Source organism: Barbus barbus (genome assembly GCF_936440315.1).
Source record: "Barbus barbus genome assembly, chromosome: 20".
Taxonomy (NCBI): Eukaryota; Metazoa; Chordata; class Actinopteri; order Cypriniformes; family Cyprinidae; genus Barbus; species Barbus barbus.
Window position 1 is genome coordinate 21,600,047 of NC_136748.1, and position 26,397 is coordinate 21,626,443.

The following is a 26,397-nucleotide window of genomic DNA, read 5'->3' on the forward strand; positions in this document are numbered from 1 at the left end:
TCATAAAGGGGAAGGTTGGTCACAGAGCGCTGGCATGTGCAGGGTTAAATGATTCACTGAGAGAACAATGTATGGAGGATGAAAAAAAAAGAACAGACCCAGTCATGAGAGATGTCAGATCCAGGAGGCCAAACTCAAGTTCAGAGCCGTTTTGAGATAAGGCTTGTTTTGTGTTTTAAAATGTGTTTGTGTAAAGCTGAAAGTGTAAGACGAGAAACGTGAAAAAGAGACAACTTTACAACTTCACTTTGTTTTCTTATTCTATTCTTGGGAGGTCTTTCTAGGTCAGCATGTTCCCTGAGAGTTTTGGAGCTACACCAACTTGTGTATTGGGGGATGAAATCCTAGTGCTTTTTATGAGTTATTTAAAAAAAAGCAATAACATGTAAGTCATTCAATAGGTAGGTGAAGTAAACATTTAATAAAAGCTTTACACTGAAACAGATGCAAACAGGTTCACAAATAAAACCAGAAGCCTCGGGGTAAGCCTATATGAGACATACATACAATCAGCTTTTTATGGGCAATTCAGAATATATTATAAACACACGTTCATTGTTTATGGATGTTTAAGAGTAAATTTCTATAAAGTGGCCAAAAACCCAGCCTCAGCAGGGCTGTATAAATGTGTGTTTGATGTCTAACATCTGGTTCGTATCTTCGCGTTTGTATAAACTCTATCTGTGTATTTTAAAGATAAGGCTCGGAGGGGGTCGTGGTGGTCTTGTGGGCGGACAGGACTGGTCACGTGAGCCCCTCACCAAGTTCCCACGCAAAACACTCCTCACACATCCTGATACGCGCAACACAGTCCTACGGATCTAGAAGAAACTGAGACTGAGAGGAAAATAGACTCGGATGCGTCTGATGTGCTGTTGTTAGTTATTCTGGCTGAAGCCGATTTATATAGTTATTATGTTTCCTGTTGCAATTCTGGGATTAAATTTAAACTGAGACCGAGAAAGGTGAGTAGCCTATTTATTTCTTTTTGTGACTAATAGACTTGCTTAGATAGACGGACGCAAAATGTTTGATGAAGTGCGACTGTCTGCAAAGCAAGAACTGCGCGACTTTTCCAAGTATAAGTTATCTTTAAATGCATTAAAAATTAGTCAAAATAATGTTCGGTTTTTATCTTTATGGATGTGAAGTTATAGGCTATTCAGCTTAAATCTCATGTTTAGTTAGGCCTAATGCAGCAGCTACACAATATTAGTAAGTTACATCAAAACCTTTTGAACGAGGCATTAAATGCTCGCGCAGTTCTGTTGCAAACTGATTCGGAACGCGCATATGAAGCTCAAAAATTCTGCACGCACCAAAAATACCTAGAAATGCTGTAGGCAGCTCACTAAGTTTTGAGACACAGCAGATTTCTTAAAAGCGCGCATGCGGCGGTTGCGAGACGCGCTATAAAAGATGGGGGAGATTCAGGACGCGATTTTTTTTTATTTTTTTTTTGCAAAAATAGTTCTCCTGAGAAGGAAGGGTTCAATTACTTTATAGCTTGCTCTTTTATGTTTAGATACGTCATATACATTAATGTAGATTCAAAACAACTGTACACGGTTTAGAGATAAAACTCATTTAACTTCAAACTAAATTAATTCAGGTTCAAAATAAAACTTCTGTTGAGGGTGTTGGGGTGATTTAGGGCTATCAGGGTGAAAAGAGGGGCATTTGAGGTGTGAATTGTTCTCTGTGGGGTGCGTGCAGATATGCATGACTTAGGATGTCAGCTGGAGAGCATAGGCTACATGCAGGTGTGTGAGAGAGTGTTTATTTGTATGTGTGGAATAGACCATTCATTTGTAATCCAAATAGCCCTGACCTTTTTGTATTCATGCAGCAATTGTGAACACAGCTTCAAGTGGATCAGAAAAACACTCAGCCCACCTCTCTCTCTCTCTCTCTCTCTCTGAAGCAGAAGGTTGTGTGTTGTGTTTATGTATGAGCAAGGGTGAGTGTGTTGAGATGAGTCCAGGCGATGAAGAGGGTGGTTTACGCATCCGCCCCCCATCCAGTCTAAATGTGAAGAAGGTCTATAGCGAGAGCGCAGAAGAACTCCAGTCTCCCGAGGCTCTGAGGAGCAGCGCTATGTCACCTGACCTGAGGCAGGACTTCAACATGATGGAGCAGAGAAAGAGAGTCACACAGATTCTACAGAGTCCAGTAAGACGTCACTCCCACACACACTCGCACCAAAGTGAGAATTCACATGCTCTTTTTCTCTCTCCCTCCCTTTGCATTTAAGAGGAGCCCACGCTTGTTTGATTGCATAACAACCAACAAGTGGAGATCCGTTGCCATTAGTAACCATGCACAGATTATCAGAAATACTAGGAGTGGGTGAAGTGAATAAAGAACCCGAAGTGATTTCTGTGCATCATGTTTGAGGGCCGTAACTCTAGAGGAACATTTCTGATGCCTTAGATGAAGCTCGGTCTCTTATAGTTTCATCTATTTTTAATATCTATATAATATGCCAAATTTGAAGCTGTATAATCAACAAAACTGCATGACATTCATGTCCTGGTTTTGGCTAAATGCAAAGCAAAATCTTTCATCTTTTGCAGCCCTGAGGCTTTGAGGTTGAAGTTCATAGTTTCAACTTTAGAAATTTGAATGATGTGATGTCCATGATTTTTGTTTTTAAATCAACATCATTATTTTAAGTTTTAATGTATATAAAGCATATGTCTTCTTATTCTGTAACTGGTCTGCGTGTTTATTTGTATCACTGTTTTTTCTTTATTCGTGGATTATACTAAATGGTTCTTTGGTGCAGCATATTTGTATGTTAAAGTACAAATATTCATGCTTGAGGCCATAAGAGCGGCATGCTTTGTAATTATAAAAAGCATAAAATGCTGTATAAAATGTATTAGATTAAGTATAGCATGTTGACTTCTCTGAACTGTTTCACGGCAAAGACACATATGACTGGATATTCTGTTTACTGCACTTTTCTCTTAAAGCCTGTTTTGTTGTCAGTGATTATTTAATACCATGAAAGAATGAGCTATGAACAGATTAGAAATGTCCTATATTTGAGAAAAATATGTCACACTTAAAATTAAGTATTTTTGTTTTGCATACTGTTCAAAATTTGGGTTTGGTACATTTTTATATGTTGAAAGATGTTTCTTATGCTCACAGAAAAAACATAATATTGTGAAATTGTATTACTATTTAATACTAATAATTGTTTTCTATTTTACTATGTTTTAAAATGTAATTTATTCCTGTAAGGCAAGGCTGAATATTCAGCAGTCATTACTCCAGATTTTAGAGTCACATAATCCTTCAGAAATTATTCTAATATAATGATTTGATGCTCAAGAAACATTTATTATTATTATCTATGTTGACAACAGTGTATTTGTGTGGAAACCATGAAACATTTCTCCTGGATTCTTTGATGAATAGAAAGAAAAAAAAAACATTGTAATATTATAATCAATTGCAAAGTGCATACTTGCTGAACAAATATTACTGACCCCAAACTTTTGAATGTTAGTGTATATTAAATAAAATATGAATAAATCACATAAATATGGAGTAGCAACTGCAAATAGCTTATTTCTCAGAACTACTTTTCTTGGAATTACATTTAGCCAACTGTTTTTTTGTAGTGACTGCAAAAGTCAGTTTGTGTGTTAAATGAACAGAATATTGATTATATTAAAATTTAAAACCTTATCAAATGTTTCAAACAAATATTTATTTAAAATAAATGCCACTTGTTTTGTTTTGTGTGTTTGTTGCAGGACTTTAAGGAGGAGTTGGAGTGTATGGTAAAGGAGCAGTGCTCCAAAGGCAGTAACTCCAGTGGTCTCCTCGGTCACATCGCACAACTGATCATCAGCAATACACTTAGCAACACTGGAGTATACAGTCCCAGCAGTGAGTGCACACACACTTTCATTGACACTTTATACATTCCCACCGATGATTATTTGTTGTTGCTATGGTCAACAGATGGCAAGCATGTAATTCTGTATGGTTATCAGCTAGATAAAGCCAGATATTTATTTTTGTTGTTTGGCTGTGTGTGTGTTTCCAGGTGCAGGGTCAATTAGTCCAGTGAATGATCTGTGTGGTGTGGAGTGGTTTAATTGTTCGAAAGCTGAGAGACAGGGCCGCTGTAAACTCGCCTGCTTGTACCGGCTGCTAGACCTATACGGACATACCCACTTCCCAAATACGTATATAACTGTAAGTACTCACATTTATTGCACACTTTGGCTTTTTTCCATGCAGAACACAAATCGTTTTTCAAATCCGACCTAGGACTGACTGTGCTCACTGTCATTTTGCATGTAATAAAATTAGATGCTTTTGTTCAGACAACACTGGTTACCATAGTTATGGCTTAAGTGTCAGAACAATGCAGAGAGACAAGAGAATAGCTGCCATTGTGGAAAGAACAGACAGAAAACTGTAAATTCTACTTCCACTGGATGGGTTTGGTGCAAACAGGGATAAAAAGTACCCCATGCCCACGGTTAAATATACTTCTAGATCTTTAATGTTGTGGACTTGTTTTTCTGCCGAAACTCCTGGACGCATGGCATCATGGATTCTATCAAATACCAACAGATAAAAAATCGAAACCTGACTGCCTCTGTAAGAAATCTTATAATGGACCATGTTTGGATCTTCCATCAAGACAATGATCCAAAACAAACATCAAAATCAACACAAAAATGTGTCACTGAGCACAAAATGAAGCTTCTGCCATGGCTGTCTCAGTCCTCTGACCTGAACCCTGTAGAAAATGAGTGGGGTGAACTGAAGAGAAGAAGCACCAACATCGAGCTGGTATTCTGAAGAATCTGGAGAGACTCTGGATGAAGGAATGGTCTCTGATCTCTTGTCAGGTGTTCTCCAAACTCATCAGGCATTATAGGAGAAAACTCAGAGCTGTTATCTTGGGAAAAGGACGTTGCAATAATTGGGTGCCAATAACTGTGGCTAATGTGAACTAGAGAAAAAACATTTATTTCATGTTTTTGAGTTTCTCCCACTTTCCGTTGTTTTACTTCAATGAAAGGTTAGAATTTTGTACCTTTTTTGAATGAAAGATCAAAAGGATAAACAATGCAGATTTATTTTCACAGCCACCTATGCTCATATTTACCAAGGGTGCCAATATCAGTGGGCGGCACTGTATAAATATGGTTTGCATTGAGTTTGTAAAAATCAAATGTCTTGTTTAGTTTTTTGCTGTTTTGAAGAAGAAAAACAATCTTAACGTAGTTTGGTCCTGATTTTAGCTAATTCTGGCCAAATGACACCCATTTAAAAAAGGAAGAGACCACCTTTACATGCGGTTTAATTGTGGATTTTTCTGAATTAGAGTATGCCACAATACCAGCATGCAAAAATTTATTCAAAAAGTGGCATGGCAGTCTTTGTGAACAGTTGTTCAGAAACACTGTAAAAGAAATAATGGCAATGTGTAGAGACCTTCTCTAATAAAAAATGTATTATACATTATTTCACCATGTTGTATGTCTGATACAAACATTTAATGGTCTCTCTCTCTCTCTCTCTCTGTCTTTCTTTCGCTCCCTTTCACTCTTTCTCTGTTATTTTCTTCTCCAGCTACGTATCAGTAAAGAGCAGGATCATATTCTTATTCTTCCTAAAGGACTGTCGTTCTCAGAGGCCACAGCAGCTAGTCTGGTACACACACACATTCTGAACATGAATTATAAAGTTGGAAACCCTGACAACTGAATATAATTACACCATTATATTTAATATGTGGAAGAATATATGAATTAAGGCTTATAACTATAATAATGTTTATCACTTCTTTTGTTATGTTTGGTTTTCAAAGGTGAAGGTAAATCTGATTGGTGAGGTGGTTGATCAGGGAGCCACTACATTACCTGTGGATGTTTTGGGATTCAAACCACATTCTGCAGTGTATTCTGCCCGACCAGATGCCAAATGTGTTATTCATACATACACACCAACTACAGCTGCCGTGAGTAATAACATGCACACACAAGCAGTGGGTATTTATATATATATATATATATATATATATGTGTGTGTGTGTTTGTGTGAATATGTCCTGCGGCCCCCTTTGAAGTTTGCTGAGGCCCCCTAGTGGGCCCCAGACCCTTAAAAACACTCACCTTGCAACTTCTGTATGTCCCGTAGGTCTCTTCTATGAAATGTGGCATCTTACCCATTTCCCATGAAGCTTTGCTGCTGGGGGAGGTGTCTTATGTTAGCTACCATGGTGATTTAGCCAATGAGCAGGAGAAGATGGAACTTCAGAAAGCTCTTGGTCCCACTGCCAAGGTGACAGTCTGTGAATTCTGCTACTCGTTGGCATGACAACCGTTAGGAGTTCACTATAGTACATCATGGCAAAGCTTAAGCAGGGAAAAATAGCAGATCCTCACCATTGCCAAGTTAAAATGTGCTTTAGATTTTTTTGTTAATAGTTGTGGACTTTTGTTTTTATGGTTATAGTCGTTATAATATCGCTTCGTATTACATTTATATAAATATTTTGTGCATTACTGATAATGAATGCTGGATTCGCAACACTGATGTAATTCTGCTTGTTTTTAGATTTTGGTCCTGAGGAATCAAGGTTTGCTGGCATTTGGAGAGACGATAGAGGAAGCTTTTCATTATCTTTATCACAGCCAGCAAGCTTGTGAGATACAGGTACACACACACACATTTAAAACTGAAATACAGACACTTACGAATATATAAACTATATACAAATACATATACTAAATGAAAAAGTAATATATGTACTGAATTAAACTAAATCTGGAAAACACAGAAAATGGAATGGATTGACATCCAAGCTGCCAATCTTTTATTGTTTTATTTTTTGAATCAAAGGCCCAGATCATTCCAGCTTTGTTGAAAGGTGACATATCATGAAAATCTGACTTTTTCCGTGTTTAAGTGCTATAATTGGGTCCCCGGTGCATCTACCAACCCAGAAAATGTGAAAAAGAACAAATCATTAAAACAAATTTTTGGTAAGCCTTTTCCTGCAAGCGTATAAAAAAATTAGCATGTCAGATTTTGCTCCCCCGTGACTTAGAAAAGGGATTTTATTATAATTTCACCGCCCCTTAATCAGCAAGTTTCCACCCACAGTGCCATCTTTTTTTTTTTTGCGCAAGTGACAACGGTATACCAATTTTAACGCCATGGCTAATGTTCAAGCAAAGCATGCTAACTGTTCTGTCTTTGGGTGCACTGAAGAGCACAGAACACTATTTAGAGTCCCAGAGCAGTGGATTTATTGATTTATTTACTATATATTACGCTGCTGCCACGCAGATCTTATATAAACATGCAATTTCTTTCCCAGCTGCTTACCTTCACTGACATAACTGACGGTTTTAGTAACTTTATATTTTTAACATAAACTTGTGTGTATTTGACAGTTTAAGTGCAATAAGACATGAAAGATTTTTGTGTAGTACTAGCATGCCGTGTGACAGTCGCTTTCTGTGCACATGCTACGGATGTGTGCGATCATACAACCGTATATCAGAAGTTTAAACCAATTTGGAATAAAACACATGATTTCAGCGCAATAGACATGATATTCAAAACCAAACAGATGTTTTTTTGGCAGAATATCTGACATATGAGCTGTAAAGGCACAGCCTCATTCTGGAAATGGGGGAGCAGCAGTGCATTTGCATTTAAAGAGACATGCACAATGAAACTTCACAGATACATTCTGGAGACACCTGAGGCTTATATTACATCTTATATAATAGGTCTCCTTTAAACTCTGCCAGTAGATTTATAGAGCCGTTAAACTTTCTGTCTTTGTTTCTCTTCAGGTTAGCGCTCTGTTATGTGCGGGTGGTGTTGACAACCTGTGTGTGTTAGACAGAAGAAGTCTGAAAACTGCTCCTACGAAAAATCCCAGTGGACAAATGCCAGACGGACAGATCAGATGGAGGGTTGGAGAGGCAGAATTCGAGTCGCTTATGAGGATGTTAGATAACTTAGTGAGTGGCCTGTGAGCTAATCTATACCAGATGTGTTAGCAACGTTTAAATGTTGTCTTTTTGACTCCATTAAGCGTGTATTATTAAATATTTAACAGGAAAAAAACAATAGTGATAGCTAACATGACACCTTGTGTTTTCAGGGTTACAGAACAGGTTATACTTACCGGCATCCCATAGTTAAAGAGAAGCCTCGACACCACAACGATGTGGAGATCCCAGCGACCGTCACAGGGGTGGGACTTGAGGAAAAGGACGTTTTTCCACAGAGTCCGTTGCACTTCCTGGCACAGAAGCGGGACAGAGAGAGGATACGATGGCTGAACTCACCGAACTGCTACTTAAAGGTTAATGTACCTGAGGAGTCCATCAACGGGACCTGCAGCCCCCGGACCAAAACCATGGTATCCTTGCATATGATCATATACAAACATATTTGCAAACAAAATTGAGGGTTTCACATGGCTATGAATCAGTATTATCTATAAATTCACTTCATCAACTTAATGACTATAAAGTCAGTGTTCAGTGTTGTTAATCAATGATCAGTATGGAAGCATGTTACCACCTCAGACTAAAAAATAATAAGATATGTAATTGAGATATATTTCAAAGTAATAAATGATTACATAATATACACAGATATATGAAAAAATATATTTTTTTTAATTTTTGGAGGGAAAATTCGCTTCTGTAGATCAGACCAGTATAGTAGAAATATGTATTTTTTTTTAACTTTCATCAACTTTTATTGTTAAAATATTATATAAATATAAAAATATAATAGCCTGTATAAAAAAAATGGTGGCATGCCAAACATTACCATGTTTTCTCTTGTTTTATGTATGTGTTTAATATTCACTAATAATTCTTAAATTCATTATTTTCTTTCTTTTTTAGTGGATGAAGTCAGAAGAGTCAGGCAGCTGCAAGGACACCCCAATTAGGATTGAGGACCCCAACCAGTTTGTCCCACTTAATACTAACCCAAATGAAGTACTGGAAAAAAGAAATAAGGTATTTTGACCAAGAGTAAGAAAATAGAGACTGAACAGACTGTGTCCACAGATTGTGTTCTGTACACTAAAGCACTGATTTGTTTGTGCTGGTTTAGATTCGGGAGCAGAACAGAGCAGATCTGATGACAGCTGGACCCAAGTCTCAGCTGCTGGCAGACATTGTTATTGACAAGCCTCCTGGACCAGTGCGTAACTACACCAATAAATCCCACACGAACACAAGTACCAGTCAAACTCCCTTTAAAAGTACTCTTTATAACTTTTCTAGTGCAAAAGTACTTTTGAAAGGTATGTTTAAAATGATGACACTCACATGAGATGAAACCTCAGTAACATCAGCAGCCTAGAAAAAACTGTTGTACTTTATGTAGGGACTCATGTCATGCGATTTCATGTTGAAATCACATGACAAGCTAAATTCTACTCAGTTTTTTGTTTCCTTTTTAGACTCAAAAAGGTCATTATGACTTTTTATATCTTGCAATGTGACTTTATTTCATATTTTAAACTACCTTTTTTTTTTTTTTTTTTTGACTCTGAGGTGGAAACAGGTCAGCATGACATTACAAAAATTACATAACTAAGATGCACTTCTCAGTCAATCCCTTTGCCATTATTATTTTCAGGCATTCATCCATGAGGGTGAGGAGCAGACAGCAGCACTACCACCCAACCCTTTCAACCAATCAGAGGCAGAGATACAGGAATACACACAAACTGTGGAGAATAAGAACAGCCAATCAGGTAGACACACACTCTGCATACAAGGACACAGAATGTAACTACCAATCAAAGTTTTGTGGTCAGCAAGATTATTTTTTGAAAGAAATTCATACTTTTATTCAGCAAGGACATAGTAAATTGCGGAAAAGTGTGAGGAAGATTTTTACTTGCTGTTCTTTTGAAATTCATATTCATCAAAGAATCCTAAGAAAAATGCAGCAAAATTATTAAGCAATACAGCTGTTTTCAACATTGATAATAATAAGAAATGGTTCTTGAACAGCATATGAGAATGATTTCTGAAAGACCATGTAATGCTGAAGACTGGAGTAATTGGAAATTATAACTTTGACATTGCATGAATAAATTACATTTTAAAATATATTAAAATATAAAACAATATGCCAACATTGTCGTATTATTTCAACATATTACTATGTTTACTGAATTTTTGATCAAATCAATGCATTCTTGGTGAGCATAAGAGACTTTCAAAAACATTAAAAATCTTCCCAACCTCAAACCTTTGAACAGTAGTGTATATAATTATTTAGTTTGCCAGTCCATTCCATTCCCTGTAAGCTCCAGTGTATTTATTGTTCGATCCAGTACATACTTTCCATCTCAGTGAGATGTTGCTGTTTCCCTACCTTCAATATAACCACTGTTCTTTATTTGGCTTTTTCAAATTATGCTTTCTTGACAAATAAGCTCTTCAGTCAGAGGCTGATGAGGAATTCACAGATGGAGAAATGACTACATATGATGGCTCCACCGTGTCCCTGTCAATCTCACCTCTCATGAGCCCTGAAAGGGGAGGTATAGATTTTCTCATATAATCTCACATATCATCACACTTGTATTTGATAACCAAATTAGTTTCAGTTTTATGGTTTGGGGCTGGACAAACCTCATGCTGAAAGGTCTTTTCCTCTCATTCTCAGACAGTCTTTCAGCTCTGCTGCAGAGCAGTGATGGCGATGACCTGACGCAGGATGATGACCTCACTCTACAGGTCACAGAGCTCAGCATCACTAAAGAAATGCAGGTCTCCATAACCACCACCGTTGCCAATAACATTTCAGTCACCAGTTCTTCTGAAAGTCAGCCAAAGTCACCCAAAAAGAAGAAAAAGAAATTTCGTACTCCTTCCTTTCTGCGGATGACCAAAAAGAGAGAGAGAAAAGACAAGGAGAAAGGAAAAGACAAAGAGAAGGAGAAAGAGAGAGAGAATGAGCAAGAAGAAAAGGAGATAGAAGAAGAAAAGGAATGCAAGAAGGACTGAGTAAAGGCTCCTGTTAGACTGTGCAGGGGCTTGTGGGTAATGTAGTTTCAGGAGGGCCACATTTGAAATGCCATGGCTAGAAGAGACAGGGATATTAACGTCAAAGCAATGACTTGTGTGATTGTAAAACATAATATTTCAACACTTTTTGCTACAGCTATATAAACAAATAGCCCTAACAATATCCTCCAACACTTTTATAAACTGTACATAAATGCACACAATATCAGCAGACTAAGTGGAAAATTCTAGTGCTTATTCACTGCCCTAAACTCTGAACATGAGAAGTATCGGAAATATTTTGATGGCTCTACATTGTGTTTTGAAGATGAATTGATGTTGTGTGCCGAATTTATCAGGTGACAGTGAATGGTGTGAAAGACTGTGTGCAACTGAATTCCTGCGTATTAGGAATATTAAAGTATTAAAATCATTTTTAAATGGGAAACAGCCATTCAGTGTGATATGAAGCTTTGTTGATTTGTAAATGGAAATGTGGTTGACAACAGATTGTTATTCTACTAATAGTTTGATTATATAATAGGCTATAACCATTATATGTTAATTACACTATCAAATACATGGATTTTAATTTTTTTTGTGCTGTAATTGTTAATAGTGATGTTTTCTTGTTCTCACAAATACGTTTTTGTCTTCCATCGTCAAATACTGCTTTTGTAATTTGCAGTCTCATGGTCGTGTGTAAATGTAACATTTCTGAAATAAAAGTGTGCTACAATTTATGAAGGAAATAAATGATTTTATATAATGTCAGCTGGAAAACAATTTGAATAAAAAGAAAAAGCAAATAAATCACAAATTGTTATAGAAATGTCAAATCAACATTTATTTCTCTCAAATATGTAAATATACAAAACTGAAAAGCAAATGTAACAACAAATGGACTGCAGCAGAATGCTTATTAGACACACAAGTGGAGAGAGCAAAACAAAAAACTGCTTAATCTGTTCAATGACACCAGTCTTCCCTTACTCCACTACGCATGGGGGAGGCCAGTGCTTTACATTTAACTTTGTTCAACACATTATAAAAACTACAGAGCAGAGTTCCCATCCTCAGCAGCTCCTGCAGAGACCTGGTCCTGAGAGCATGAGGAAAAAAACCTGCAAAACTAACCAGGAGCTGTGCTTCAGAGGACTGATGTTTTATTAGTTACAACAGCTCCAACATCCACAGAATAAACACCCCACTAGTACTAGAAATAAAACAAGGAGGGAAAAGTGTTACTATATTTATTTAATGTCCAAGACCCGTTTATGATTTCTAAGTGGGTTTCAGTTCGATTCATTTTTATGTTTGGTGATTACAGATGGGAACAGACAGAACACAATGGAGATCACTGGGGCATTAGATGCCTGACATTATATTTTGAAGTGTCATTGTACTCGGTCATGGGTTTATCTGCAATACCACATGTGCCAACGCCAACTTTTCCATTCACACTCTCTGGAGATGCAAATATACTCCTCTTCACCTGGAAAAGATGATCATACAACTTAAGCATGATGGCAGGGTTAAAAAAAAACATTGCAAGATTAGTCAGCTTTTCTGTTTCTCTCATACGCACCTGTCCTTTTTTATTCTTGGAATACGCTTTATTGTTAAACTGCTGCCATTTGGATTTCTGATCTTCTCTCTCCTGCTCCAGCTCCTTCATGCGCTGCACCTTTTTCTGGGCCTTTTTCTTCTTATATTCCCTCTGTTCTGCCAGCAGCTCTTTCCTAAGAGAAAGCACACAATGGGAAAACATAAAAAAAAATAATTATTTAGACAAATCCTAACACAAACACTTGAAGTGCATAATGTCTACAGCACTGGCCTTTTATAAATAGCTAGTAAATCTCTCATTATGGTATGTTGCCAGCAAATCTTGGATTCAAACTGTCAATTTGATTTCTTTCAATTAGCCCAGGTTTTGTATTGCTTTTGGAACTGATTAATCTCATTGATCTGAGATTATGCATTTTAGTTGAGAGGAAAATGCAATATTTGTGAATAGTTTTGAAAAATATCACTGAAAAACTGAGGAGCATAAACTCAGATCAATGAAGCCTATGAAAAATCAATTCCAAAAACAAATACAAAACCTGTGCTAATTGAAAGTAAACAAGTTAATAAAAACATTGAATCCAATATTTCGTAATAGCATACCAAGAAATGTATACTTCTGAAATATTAGTTTTTAAATACTTTATACTTTTAGCTTTTTAAGGGTTGATTATAGTTAATAATACACAAAAAGCAATACAGTTTTGGAGATTAGTGCTGTCAAACGATTAATCGCATCCAAAATAAAAGTTCTTGTTTACATAATATATGTGTGTGTACTGTGTATATTTATTCATGTATATATTTAAGAAAGATTTTACGTTTATATATTAAATATTTTTATATATTATATAACATATATCAATATAAAAATATACATGTAAATATTTTCCAAATATATGCTGTTTGCGTGTGTCTTTATATATATATATATATATACACATAATAAATATACACAGTACACACATATATTATGTAAACAAAAACTTATTTTGGATGCGATTAATCATTTGACAGCACTATTGGAGATCATTTGTCTTACCATAACCATCAAATAAATTAAATGTTAAAAGTATTTCTTCACTAACATCTCAATGTATTGTAGCAACAGTGCTCATTTACAGTTTTTAAATCATACAATACATTTTAAAGATGTGTGGAACTCTTCAGATTTTATATCAAAACTGACCTAAAAGTCATTTTAACATGTACTTACTTGGATCTGGGCTTTCCCCCCTCCTCTTCTCTGCTCCTGCCTTCCTCCACTGGTTTGAGCACATGAAACGGCAACACCTCTGCATTACCATAGCCAGCGAAGGTGACGGCTGCCGTACCGTTCTCAGTGTCAATCTCTTCAATTTCTGCTTCATACACCCTGCCAATCACACAGCACTGTAAGCAGGTGAGTACGGATATACACACAAATCCCTCCTCCAAATGCAGCCGACCACAATCCCACCTAACACTCAATAAATAATATCAATATAATATACCCCCCAGCAATGTGTGTGTGTGTGTGTGTGTGTGTGAAACTCACTGTCCGTCCTGGGTCCAGGTGGCCATGCAATGGTCTCCGACCCTCCAGCTGCGAGTGGGAGCGACTGCCTCAGAGCTTTTGGTGCTAGTTGCACCCTCCACCGGCTGTGATGTCAACAGGTCTTTTGTCAACTCAATCACCTCCTATAGTGACACATAACAGCAGCGACTTGATGAATATACTTACATAAAAAGGTACTTTTCATCTTGTCAGAAGCAGTATCAAGTGTATAAAGATACATATAAACTTAACAATTCTTCTCTACTGTAGTAATGCCACACAAAAAGCAGTGGATAATTGTGCCCCAAACCTGGAGGTCCTTCTGCAGTTTAAGCAGATCTTCATTATCTGGGTCTGTAGAGAGCGCCGCTTCCACCTGCTGCAGCTGAGCTTTATAATTGTTCAACTGCTTTACCAACTCTTCAGACATCTGAAAAACAAAAATACAAAAACTTTTTTTCAAGTGACAAGTAAAAACAGGCCTCAAAACACCCACCTTTTCTTTAAATATAGATATAGGCTAACTTATACACACACACACACATATATATAAATAGCACCAGCACAAAATTCCTAGTAACCTACAGTTCTCTAGATCAGGATTCCCAAATATTTTTCGATCAGAATCCGACTTAAATTAACTTTTTTAAATATCTGTTACAATATGTTGGAATGTTTACTTGTGATATATAACGTTACGTAGAAAAAAACAAATATTTCACATTTAAACAACCATATGTATATATTTATTTGCTCATTTCCAATTTACATGTTTACTTCATTTAATACAGAATTAGCAGTGAGTCTCGCAAATCTTTTTTGTTTCAAGTTAAACGCAGATCGGCGACTAATGTATAAATGCTCCACAAGGCCTCGCGCTCGACAGAAGACATGTTTATATTTGTAAACACACGATAACCGGATCATCCTTTAACACGCGTCTTACCTTTCAATATTCCTAGTATAATATTTATATGAAAACCAGATCAATTAAAGTGTTTAAGTATCCCATGAACGACAGTATTTTCGTGAAAAGAACACCGTTCCTTTTACGTTTGTACCGTCTCTCACGCTCGTCGTTTCGACCTTTTCCCGGATGTGACGACACAGTCTCGCGTGATTACAGTTGTCGCGGTGTTGCTGCTGCCGTGCCGTGCTCTTGCAGAGAGCAAAGTCGTCTTTGCAGAGAGGAAAGGCAAAAGCAATGCAATGCAATGCAATAAAAAATTAAATAAAATAAAATATGAAATGAAATGAAATAAAATGTGAATGCGAAATGTGAATTTGTCAGACGAAGGCATTCAAGACAGTACTAGAGATAAAGTATAATAATCTGAAAAATCTTTAATGAAACTTTATACAAAACCATTTTAAAATAATATAACTTTATTTAAACAGACAGTATTTTGACCATACAATGCATGTGTTATATTATATGTTGTAATCCAACAAAAGCAAATCAAAGTTGCTGTGGAATGTGTTTTCAAATGAAGACTCGAGACACACACTTCTTTAAGACACCTACATTAGAAACCGCATTGACTTTACAAAAACAAACACACCTGCACTATGTGTGTGTAAATATACATACATACACATACCAACCGCACCATGACACCAACACTAAATATTTAAATTACAGACAAATCATTATGTACTCTTTTCCCTTTCCCTTCTCATTGTTATTATTTTATTTATTATTTTTTGAGAGGGAGAGAGTACAACATATTATTTTTTATTATTATTAATGAACAGAATGTCAACACATTCAATGCAATTCAATTACAACAATTACAAAATAATTTAAAATGCTAGGAGAGATTTAACAATATCATAGGAATATATTAGAGAATGCACAAACTTGCACAATTCGAACAGTTTTTTGTTTCTTTGAGGGCGATATGGACTCGATATATTGATTCACTTCGTTTTTAAATGCTATAAAACATAGATTGTTTCCAGAAAATGTACATTTATGAATCTGAAGTTTGGCCATTAAAAAAAGTGTGGGTCTGTTTATCTCTAGAGTTTTCAAAAATGCCAAAAAAAACATCTATCCACTGTAAAGTAACATTTTCGTCGACATTGTCAGCAATAAAATCAAGTACATTTCGCCAACAACAAAAAAAGACACATAAGGACAGTATAGCGTGCTCGCGCCAGAGCTCTAATCCGACGGCTCTGTTCTAATCGAACTACGAAGGTTGAGATGATTGGTCCACGGACTGACCAATAAGAGCTCGGTGTCTGTCTGTAAACAAAAGATTTCGTCAGCGTTTTCCAGGAGCGCGATACTGTCCCGTATGTTTCTCAGGTCGAGCAACCTTTAGTTTTTTGTCTTTTGTTCACAAACAAACAACATTTAGGACACACTACATTTTAAAAACGTATTTGAAATTCCAAGGAGCAGCGATGTCAACGCAAAAACTTAAGCCTCAGGAAGAAAGTCTGCATGGTGAGTTACACAATCTGTCTTGCTCGATTAAATAACGTAAATGACCTACATCGACAACTAACGAAAACAATAAGAGCATTACTAGTAACAATAAATTATTTACACCCTGTTTTCTTTTTTATAAATCTCTATAAAGCAGAACTTTGGGTTCAAATGTGCCAAGTCAGCAACTTATTTGCTAAAACAAACACTTGTTCTATTTTTGTTGGTCCAATTGTTTGTTGAAGGACAAGAAACATTTACGATGACCTCTTTTTTGCACGAATTATATTGGAAATATGGACTAACACCCCTTTTTGGTTCAGTTTCTGATACACTTAATGTAATAAAGTATGTGTGGCTGTTTGTAAAGCTCTATCTGAAAGACCTTCTACTCAACATTCACCGCTTCTAAAAGTGGAAACTGCCTTCAATGATCATTTTAAAATATTCTGATGTACTTTTCTCCACCAGACTCATGGGTAGAGCTCCACTTTGATTCATGCAGTGAACATAGTGAGGGCACACCAGCCCTGTCTGATATCACAGACCTGGAAAAAATGCTTCTGGAAGCACAGCGGGAATCCAGCAGTAGTTCACGGACAAGTTCTCACTGTAGCAGGTGTGTATAAACTGCTTCATGTGCACGTGCAAGACTATTACTAGGATGTGTGTGATCATTCTAATCACATTGGCTGTTGTGATTTTGTTTCCTCATAGTCCTCGACGTGTCCAGACACCTCCACTCATCAGTGCAGCCTCCTTCAACACGCATGCCATTGCACAGGTAAAAAAAAAAAAGTTTGTCATGCACAGGTTTGCATTTATTAAAATATAAATACCCTTCCACAATATTCATAGGCAGGAATAATGGGTTTGCCCAAAAAAGAAAATTTACTCACCTTCAGGCCATCCAAGTTGTGGATGAGTTTGTTTCTTCATTTAAAAACATTTGAAGAAATTTAGCATTTCTTCACTTGCTCATTGAATGGGTGCCATCAGAATGACATCAAATAGCAAATAAAACCTTCACAATAATCCACAAGTAATCCACACAACTCCAGTCCATCACTTAGCGTCTTGTGAAGCAAAAAGCTGTGTGTTTGTAAGAAACATTACTTCCTACTAAACTACGAGTCCTCTATCCACAATATTGCTTTCTCCAGTGAAACATTGCCTTGTCTGATCAGGAGAAACGTATGCACAATTCAAGGACCATTTAAAGTGAAAACAGTCTAAAATAAATGCATCTGTGGATTTTGATGACAACAGAGGATGGACTTTTTCACAGGAGGAGGAAATGTTATTATGGATTATGGACACGTATTTTTGGCAGATGCAACAGAAAGCCTTAAAGTGCCTTAATAATAGCTTTGTTTCTTAAAAACATGCAGCATTTCACTTTACCCTATGTTAATTGATGGATTGGAGTCATGTGGATTAATTATGACGTTTTTATCAGCTTGTACTCTCATTCTGAAGGTACCCATTCAAGACAAAAAATTGGTGAGCAAGTTATGTAATGCTAAATTTATCTAAATCTTAACAAACTCATCTAAATCTTCTTCGATTACTAAAAGATCAGATTATATTTTGAGGCTTTGCTCTTTCTGTTCCAGGGGGAAGTTGTAGCAGAAAGCAAACAGGAAGCTGAGGCTGTCGCAATGATCTGTGACTGGTCCAGCCGACCAGAGAATGTACCACCAGCAGCATTTATTATTAAACGACCAAAACGAATCAGGATGTGCAGCAAAAACACAGACAAAAATGACAAGGAAATTAACACAAACTTGCTGAAGTTACTGATACCCTCTCTAGTTTTCACACACATCCTTATGCTTGGGTTGGGGTGAGACATGTTTTCACTTATAAAGTCTGACTTTGTTTGCCACTCTTTTGTACACAGTTTGACTGTTTTTAATCTCTCTTTGCAGGATCTGTATTGGACGACGCCTTTCCACTCAGTGCTCTGTTATCTGAGTCATAGCACATGAGTGTGTGTGTATGCTGTGTGTCAGTGTCTCTAGAAAGAACCTGACAGCCTGGAACCCTTTAGTTTTCCTCCAGGAGAAATGCAGGACTATGTAAGAGGATATTGTGAAAATATCACGAGAGATGGAAACTCTCAGCATTATTTTTCTTAGGTTTTTCTGTGGGGAATTTGGCACAGAATTATATCAGATTAGATTAACCAGGAAATATGCCTAATAGATTTCATCTTTTTTTTTTTTTTGCTTGGAGCTAAATTGTTTGTTACTTGAGCATGAAGATTATTTTACTGACCAGGTCACATTGTAGTCCTTCAGCTGACCTGCTTTTTAAAAACATTTTCTTGAAAAATACAAATCTATGTTTGATAGAAATTTCAGAGGCATATAAATACATATTCTGTCATTTATTCTAATGTGACATGCTATGGAAAACTAATAAACCCCGCTGCCAAAATAGTAATCTGGAAATTCATTTTTGCTGGAAAAAAGAAATACTTTCACATTTTTTTGCATCCATCCAACCAAGAAAAAATATGACAAATATGAATATTCATCATCATCAGTATTTAGTGAGATTTTATGTTACGTCTCAAATTGTGTATTGGCGTTTTTAGAACAGCAGGTGGCGGTGTGGTACTTTCTTGTGTTTTGGTTGAAGTTGACACTTCTTATAACTTTATTTAAAACGTACCAAAATTAGTTTTTCAGGCAATATGATTAATGGCAGCATCGATTTGATCATAGGCTGCCAGTATTTTCTTTATTCACAGAGAATAAACCACTCCACACGATTGATTACTGTGTAGTCCTACAAATACAGCATAGCAGTGCTATCTAAAATACACGTGCATAAAGAAGAAATTCTGCTTAATGATAAACGAACACGGTTAAGACGTATATTAATAATCAAAGTACATGTACAGAAAGAGCAGGCCTGATTGTGACAGCACGGACTTAGAAATGGCCCTTTGAGCTAGATACAGCAACATTTGATTAAATCATTTTGGAATATTGTTTGGAACTGATTCTATGTCCATATCTTGCTTTTCTTATTTTTCTGCTGTCCTTTACACGTGTGTATTTATTTATTTATTTTGATCAGGATGTTTAACTGCTATAGGCTACATGTGTTATAACTTACAAGAGTTAGTTTTGGAGGGAGAAAGTGTAACTGAGGACTGACATTTTTAACAGCAGAAGGTTTCATTAATGCCTTTCTAATGTGTGAATATTTTATAAGAAACCTGCAGGCGTTTGTGCACTTATTTCGCACATACAAAACTAATTCCCTGTTCAGCATTAAAACTGATTAACCTCGTGATGTTCGAAAGTGTTCCAAAACGAAACGTAAGCAAATTCTAAAGAATCATTTGTATTATGACTTGACTAATTACATTTTGAAAATGTTATTCACTATCCTGTTATTAGATATTTAGTAAGCCTATTTAAAAAAAAAAAAAAAAAAAAAAAAAAATTGGTTGGTACATTATGTCTAAGCGTTATTTGAAAATGTTCAGTAAGGCATTGCAAATAATAATAAATGTAAAAAAAAAAAAAAAATCATCCATGGCCATCAGCAGCAGCTGGTTAGGGATGCTGCAAGTGATTTCTATCTTTCAAAGTTCTTACAGCTTGACTCCGACTGTTTTACGTCCCTGTGCGTCAAAGCCACGCCCATACGACACATTATTACACCTAACCAACTCATATTCTCATGCGGTTTGTTAGACTGCAGTCCTGGGGGAGAAGGAACTTTGTTGTCAGCTGCTCTCTCGCATCCCTGTGGACTGAGAGTCAGCGAGGGAGTCATGAAGCAGGAGGTCAGGGCTACTCTGGGGTCAGCTCGTCCCTGGCTCCACTCAGAGGCGAACCTTTCTGCTCATAGGTAAACAGATCTCATCATATCCTGCCCATTTCTTATGTTTATTTATCTGTAAGAAGGAGAAAGCCAGGCTACAGCATTTGATTTATGTATCCTTATGGAAATATTTAAATGAGCTTATTTATTGATATTGAGGGATAAAGTTAAGATTAGGAACAAGTTTTGTAGGTGAAGTTTAAGGTTGTGTTAAGGGGTAAAAACTACAATTATAGATGTAACTACAGAAATTTCTTACTAATATCATTACATGCAGGTATTCTTTTAAATATAAGATGTAAAAACATTTAGGCTACACAATAAATGCATTGTATAAAATTATTAATTTCCATGTTAGTACATAGTAGTTAAATATGCTTTATATATATATATGTATGTATTCTGTATTACATATATTTTTTTAATAACAGCAAGCTGACATTTGTGCAAAATATTTTATATGAACCTGTAAATAATTAGCTTTTCTGTTTCCAGCAGAGGTGTTGGTCTTGCCCGGGCGCACTTCGAGAAACAGCCGCCTGCCAACCTGCGCAAGTCAAACTTCTTTCACTTTGTGTTGGCTTTATATGATAGTCAGGGTCAGTCTGTGGAGATAGAGCACACTGTGTTTGTGGACTTTGTTGAAAAGGAGAAGGTGAGGAGATATGTATGAAACAATGAATTTGGAAATGAAAAATGATGAAGCCATGCAAAGCAAAGCATATTTGTTTATTCATTCCTTCGATTTAGGAGCCAGTAAGTGAAAAAACAAACAATGGAATCCATTACAAACTCCAGTTACTGTACAACAATGGTGAGTACTGTATAAAGTGTATAAAGGACTGTTTTAGAATATTCTACTTTAAGAAATACACTTCATTTAAAAAATACAACTGTCCTTTCTATGATGTTCAGTATTGATGCTTTGTTATTAATTTTTCTGTCATTTAGGTGTCAGAACAGAGCAAGATCTATACATCCGTTTGATAGACTCTGTGACCAAACAGGTAAAATTGTTTATGCACTTTAATATTATTTGCAAGAATATGTTATGTGTGTTAGCACTAAAATATGACTTCATTGAAGAATGAATGATTAAATAAAAATAAATCATAACTCTGAAGTGATAATGTGAATGATATATAACAGATATATAATTTACCAATGGTATGTTGTCTACGGAGTTCAGATTATTTTTTCACTGAAATACATGTAAATATTGACATGATACATTTATATATTTTCTTCTGCATAACATTAACCTGCTGTTTGCCTGTATTACTATGACTCTTTCAGGCAATAGTGTTTGAAGGTCAGGATAAAAACCCTGAAATGTGTCGTGTTCTTCTCACTCATGAGATAATGTGCAGGTAACTAAAGCACACACTTAATTTATGCAATCTCATGCAAACAAACACACGTAGTCATAAAATAGTCTTAGAAATTAGTGTTTATTTGCTGTAATTATAATATGCAGGGTTTTTTTTTTTTTACAGTTGATGCAGTGAAAATTGTGTTAATATATATATGTGAATTTTCAGCCGATGTTGTGATAAGAAAAGTTGTGGAAACAGGAACGAAACACCATCAGAGCCCATCATTATTGAACGGTAGGGCATTCAGCTGCATTCTGTGAGATTATAAATGAAGAAATGTATGTACTATAATATGTGTATGTACAAATAAAGGCAAGAAAATGTTTATTGTTATTACTTATAAAGATATTACTTACAGAAATTGGGATTCGTTAGCTTTAAGGATAAAATCAGACAGTACTCTTTCATCTCTACAATTCTCAGTTTCTAATATTTTCATCTTCTTACATCAATCTCTCAGTGACTATTTTTCTATATTCCCTGATCCACAAATACCTTCACATGTTTGCATGTTTTGTATTTATTGCATAGGTTCTTCCTGAAATTTTTTCTCAAATGTAATCAAAATTGCCTGAAAAATGCAGGGAACCCACGAGACACGCGTCGTTTCCAGGTACACACACGAGGTCATTCTGTATTTTGATATCACTGATGTCTATTAATGTGTCTGATTATGGATCTATTTAATCAACATGAAATATTTAATGAAAAGGCTGTCCCTTACAGTACTGAATTACACTTTAGAAGTGCAATAGTAAAAACTATAAATGTAGCCAACACTGTTACTTTAATTCATTCAATTTATGTACTGTTTTTAATAATCCTTGCGCCACATCAAAATGTCCTTTTGTGCCCAACATTTCCTGCACTAGACTACTAGTAAAATGTCCTGTGCTTTACAGGTGCTGGTCTCTACCACAGCTTCTGTTAAGGGCCACATTCTAGCCATTTCAGATAATATATTTGTCCATAACAATTCAAAGCATGGCAGAAGAGCAAGAAGATTTGAGCTGATTGAAGGTACAGTAATTACAAACGTGCTTCTAATAATAGTATGATTACAATTATGCAATTCACATCAGTGTGGTTACTGACTGTTTGTTCATATGATAATAATGTGTAGGTAAATATACAGTAGAAGAAGAGTATAACATATTCTGTTTGTTTGGTATTTCTTTTAGCATAAATTTGCTGTAGTTTATGTAGGCCTATCTCTGAAGTGCAATACCCTTACTCAGTGTATTGAGTGAATATTTGTGTGTTAATTTAGCTGAGATCCCCTGCATCAAGGCCATCAGTCCGAGTGAAGGTTGGACATCAGGTGGAGCCTCAGTGATTATTATTGGAGATCAGTTCTTTGATGGTCTACAAGTGGTTTTCGGAGCAGTTATGGTCTGGAGTGAGGTGTGTAACAGTCTCAATCTCGGTTGCCAAACAAAGAATGACTATAAATACTTTTTTGTTTCATTTTTAGCTTCCTTGTTCCATTTGTTCATTTTTTGGACATCCTTCACCACAGATTTCCCACAGAGCTTTGCAAATTTTGGAAGGTGTGAAATACCTTGTTGCCAATATATATGCCTTCAGTCATTTTGTTTCATATTTTCAAATCATGATGTGCAATATGTATTTTTTTCCACAGAGAGAGATCTGCAGGTGATGTAAAAGTTAATATCAATTTCTACTTCCTGAGAGGGTGATGAATTTTTCCTTTTTGTTGTAGGTGATTACACCACATGCGATTCGTGTGCAGACTCCACCTCGTCACATCCCTGGTGTTGTAGAAGTTACACTGTCCTACAAATCCAAGCAGTTCTGCAGGGGACCTCCAGGACGCTTTATTTACACCGGTAAGAATTATAGAGTTTGGAAAAACTCAAAAATTTTGCAATTTACCGTAACCATGGTTATACCATATACTTTCCATTTTTTAAGAATATCGGAAAAGCAGATATTTGATTTTTTTTTTTCTTTTTTTTTTTTGAAGCTCAGACAATCTAATTTGTTGTTGCTGGCTGGTACATTACAGTTTAACTAAGAAAGTGTTTCACTTTTAAGCTTTAAATGAGCCAACCATTGACTACGGGTTCCAGCGGCTGCAGAAGGTGATTCCTCATCACCCAGGCGATATAGAAAGACTACCAAAAGTGAGCCGGAAATGCTGAGTTGATTTCTCCCTAAAGTCTTTGTTGTCCCTTTTAATTGTTCTAGGTTCTGTTTTAATTTTTTTATTAAATTTTAAGTCATAAAATAGCATGTCTAATAAATTTAACTGTCCAAAAGAGTTTTTTCTGTGCTCATTATTTTATTTGACATTTCAAAATACAATTAAAAATTATTTTGATTGACAGGAGGTCTTACTGAAGAGAGCTGCTGATCTCTTAGAGATGTTTTATGGAATGCCTCACAACAACCAGGTCAACATAACATTTAGATTTACTCAGGCTTGCTATCACGATATGCATTACTGTTTGCTGCTGAAATCCAGAGTGGGAAGTGATGTCATTTCTGTGCATTTATATGTGTCTGACAATAGGAGATTATTCTGAAGCATGCATCTGATATAGCAGAGGTGCTCCACGCCATCCCACGAGACCCATCCCACACAAATTCACACAGAATTATGGGTGTAAACTCCTTTGATGCACAGTTACCCGTGAACACAGAAATTTCACCGGATGTAGAACGAGGTATGTTGTATAAATGCATTTGAGAATGGTACATATGCACCACAACAGCGTGTAAATAAATGAATGTCTCTCAGTGTCTCTTTCAGTGGGTTTCAGTCAGAGTTCAAACAGTGGCTTCATTGCAAGCAGCACATCCCAGCAGTCTGAATTCAACAATACCAATACGTGCATGAATACACACACACATTCACACTCTCACTCCAACATGCCAAGACACACACACTCAAACACACACCTGTCCATGCTTGGGCACACACAAACACACACACGCCCTTCTGTGTCAAACTTCTCTGTGGCCACACAGCCATTCTTAGACACTTCCACAGCGGACACACAACACTGCATCGGTAAGAACACAGCTTTCTCTCTGTATGTAACTGTCAACCATGGAGAAATTTTAACCAGTTATTTTTTTGTTTTTGATTGAATCAACATTCAAAGTTTGTTACAGTTGAATTATGAATTTAGCTAAATTTAAGTTAATTTTGATTCCACTTCCTTGCATTCAAATTATGAATGTTGCACAGCCCAGAATTTAATTAGCACTTATAATTAACCCAATTATACTTACACAAAATCTTTTTTTAAGGATTTTTTGTTGAAAAAAATTCATATATATATTATAGACACATTTCCATTTTTTTTACATAATTATAAATCAAGATATTATCAAATTGAATCATGGTCAAATTGCATAATGATCATAATCAATTATTTACACTAATCCTGCAGACAAATATATATATTAATGGTTTTAGATGTTCATTTTAAACCTTCCTTGTCTCCTTTTCTTTCATGCATGTCTGTAGTGAAGCAAAAAAGTGCATTTGCTCCAGTTCTGAAGCTGCAGTCCTCAACAGCAGAAGCTTCAGGTGTCTCCATCTGCACGGTAATGCCACGTGACATGCATGTATTTAAACACAATCTCTTCTCGCCTGCTCTTTTCATCTACCCAGTTCTACCTTAGGGATTGTGACTGTACTTACACACATGACTAGTTGTGGAGTGTGCAAATTTGACAGATATGTCTATTCTGTTTGTCTTTTACAGCCTTGCATGGACTAGTGACACCAGTCACACTCTTACATGGACAAATGAAAAAACTCCATTCAGAAGTTGTGATCTTTGTAATCAGGGAACAACAACGTCTGTTTTGCATTTTGAAGGTTCTCTCAGTTCAGGCAATACAAAAACAATAATAAAAAAAAAATATATATGTTAAATCATATTGGTTGGTGATAAAGAAACTTTTTTTTGTTATATGTCTACAATATGCACCTCTCTATTATTAGTGTATTTGTGGTCTGTGCCCAAGCAATTAAATATAGATATTACCTATGAATGTTAACTTTGTGTGTCATCTTGCTGAGTTCTGATTGGCTACTTAATAATCCCTCAGAGCACTAGAAATGTTTACATTTACACTATCATTCAAAAGATTGGAAAAAAGATTTTCTCTTATGCTCAACGATGTTGCGTTTATTTGATATTAGATTGTGAAATATTATTACTATTTAAAATTACTGTTTTCTATATTCATGTTTTTTGAAATGTCATTTATTCCTGTGATGCAAAGGTGAACCTTCTGCAGCCATTATTCCAGTCGTTAGAGACATTTTACTTAAGTTTAACTAAGCTAGTCCTGGAACGTTTGTCTACTAAAACTCACTGTTATTTAAGGAAAAGAAAAATGGTCAAAACATTGGACATAGATTGGTACTAGACTAACTGGTGACAATGACAATGGTTATTTTCTAACAAGGATTTATTTCAAGCTCAGGTTTCACATGGTCCCTCTACGAGTCTATCCTTCATGTCTCATTAAATTCTCATATAGGTTGAGAATTGCTCTTATGGCAGGGGAGGCAGCTCTGTTTGTGTTCGAGAAGATACTTCA

At 36.0% G+C, this 26,397-nt stretch overlaps 4 protein-coding genes across 5 annotated transcripts; 3 read left to right on the forward strand and 1 right to left on the reverse strand.

The window, feature by feature from the left end:
- The first annotated feature begins 785 nt into the window (after positions 1-785).
- LOC306886699 (gamma-adducin-like) lies at positions 786-11,835 on the forward strand. Its single transcript, XM_079444025.1, has 15 exons — positions 786-965; positions 1,928-2,172; positions 3,771-3,906; positions 4,067-4,218; positions 5,611-5,691; positions 5,849-5,998; positions 6,178-6,321; positions 6,598-6,696; positions 7,848-8,018; positions 8,162-8,422; positions 8,919-9,035; positions 9,133-9,222; positions 9,664-9,781; positions 10,472-10,579; positions 10,705-11,835. Exons 2-15 carry the CDS (start codon positions 1,951-1,953, stop codon positions 11,043-11,045), a joined length of 2,190 nt encoding a protein of 729 aa, XP_079300151.1. The 5' UTR covers positions 786-965; positions 1,928-1,950; the 3' UTR covers positions 11,046-11,835.
- A 39-nt stretch (positions 11,836-11,874) lies between these two features.
- On the reverse strand, positions 11,875-15,273 carry LOC306886700 (survival of motor neuron-related-splicing factor 30-like). Its single transcript, XM_079444026.1, has 6 exons — positions 15,098-15,273; positions 14,462-14,581; positions 14,152-14,294; positions 13,831-13,989; positions 12,634-12,787; positions 11,875-12,540 (listed from the first exon to the last, which is right to left on the reverse strand). Exons 2-6 carry the CDS (start codon positions 14,579-14,581, stop codon positions 12,403-12,405), a joined length of 714 nt encoding a protein of 237 aa, XP_079300152.1. The 5' UTR covers positions 15,098-15,273; the 3' UTR covers positions 11,875-12,402.
- Positions 15,274-16,357: 1,084 nt separating this feature from the next.
- LOC306886492 (BCL2/adenovirus E1B 19 kDa protein-interacting protein 3-like) lies at positions 16,358-20,104 on the forward strand. Its single transcript, XM_079443630.1, has 5 exons — positions 16,358-16,606; positions 17,060-17,207; positions 17,306-17,372; positions 18,205-18,434; positions 18,520-20,104. Exons 1-5 carry the CDS (start codon positions 16,564-16,566, stop codon positions 18,563-18,565), a joined length of 534 nt encoding a protein of 177 aa, XP_079299756.1. The 5' UTR covers positions 16,358-16,563; the 3' UTR covers positions 18,566-20,104.
- Positions 18,579-25,943, forward strand: LOC306886491 (transcription factor COE3-like). Of its 2 annotated transcripts, XM_079443629.1 has the most exons (17): positions 18,579-18,669; positions 20,305-20,461; positions 20,930-21,089; positions 21,185-21,248; positions 21,386-21,441; positions 21,731-21,804; positions 21,976-22,044; positions 22,342-22,423; positions 22,713-22,830; positions 23,081-23,214; positions 23,534-23,660; positions 23,869-23,957; positions 24,162-24,227; positions 24,347-24,500; positions 24,575-24,847; positions 25,310-25,389; positions 25,551-25,943. In XM_079443629.1, the coding sequence occupies exons 2-17, from the start codon at positions 20,385-20,387 to the stop codon at positions 25,563-25,565; spliced, it is 1,638 nt and encodes a 545-aa protein (XP_079299755.1). In that variant the 5' UTR covers positions 18,579-18,669; positions 20,305-20,384; the 3' UTR covers positions 25,566-25,943. The 2 variants fall into 2 exon arrangements, 1 of the variants encoding a protein (XP_079299755.1); XR_013785632.1 differs by having other exon boundaries at positions 20,933-21,089; positions 24,575-25,389.
- Positions 25,944-26,397: the final 454 nt, after the last annotated feature.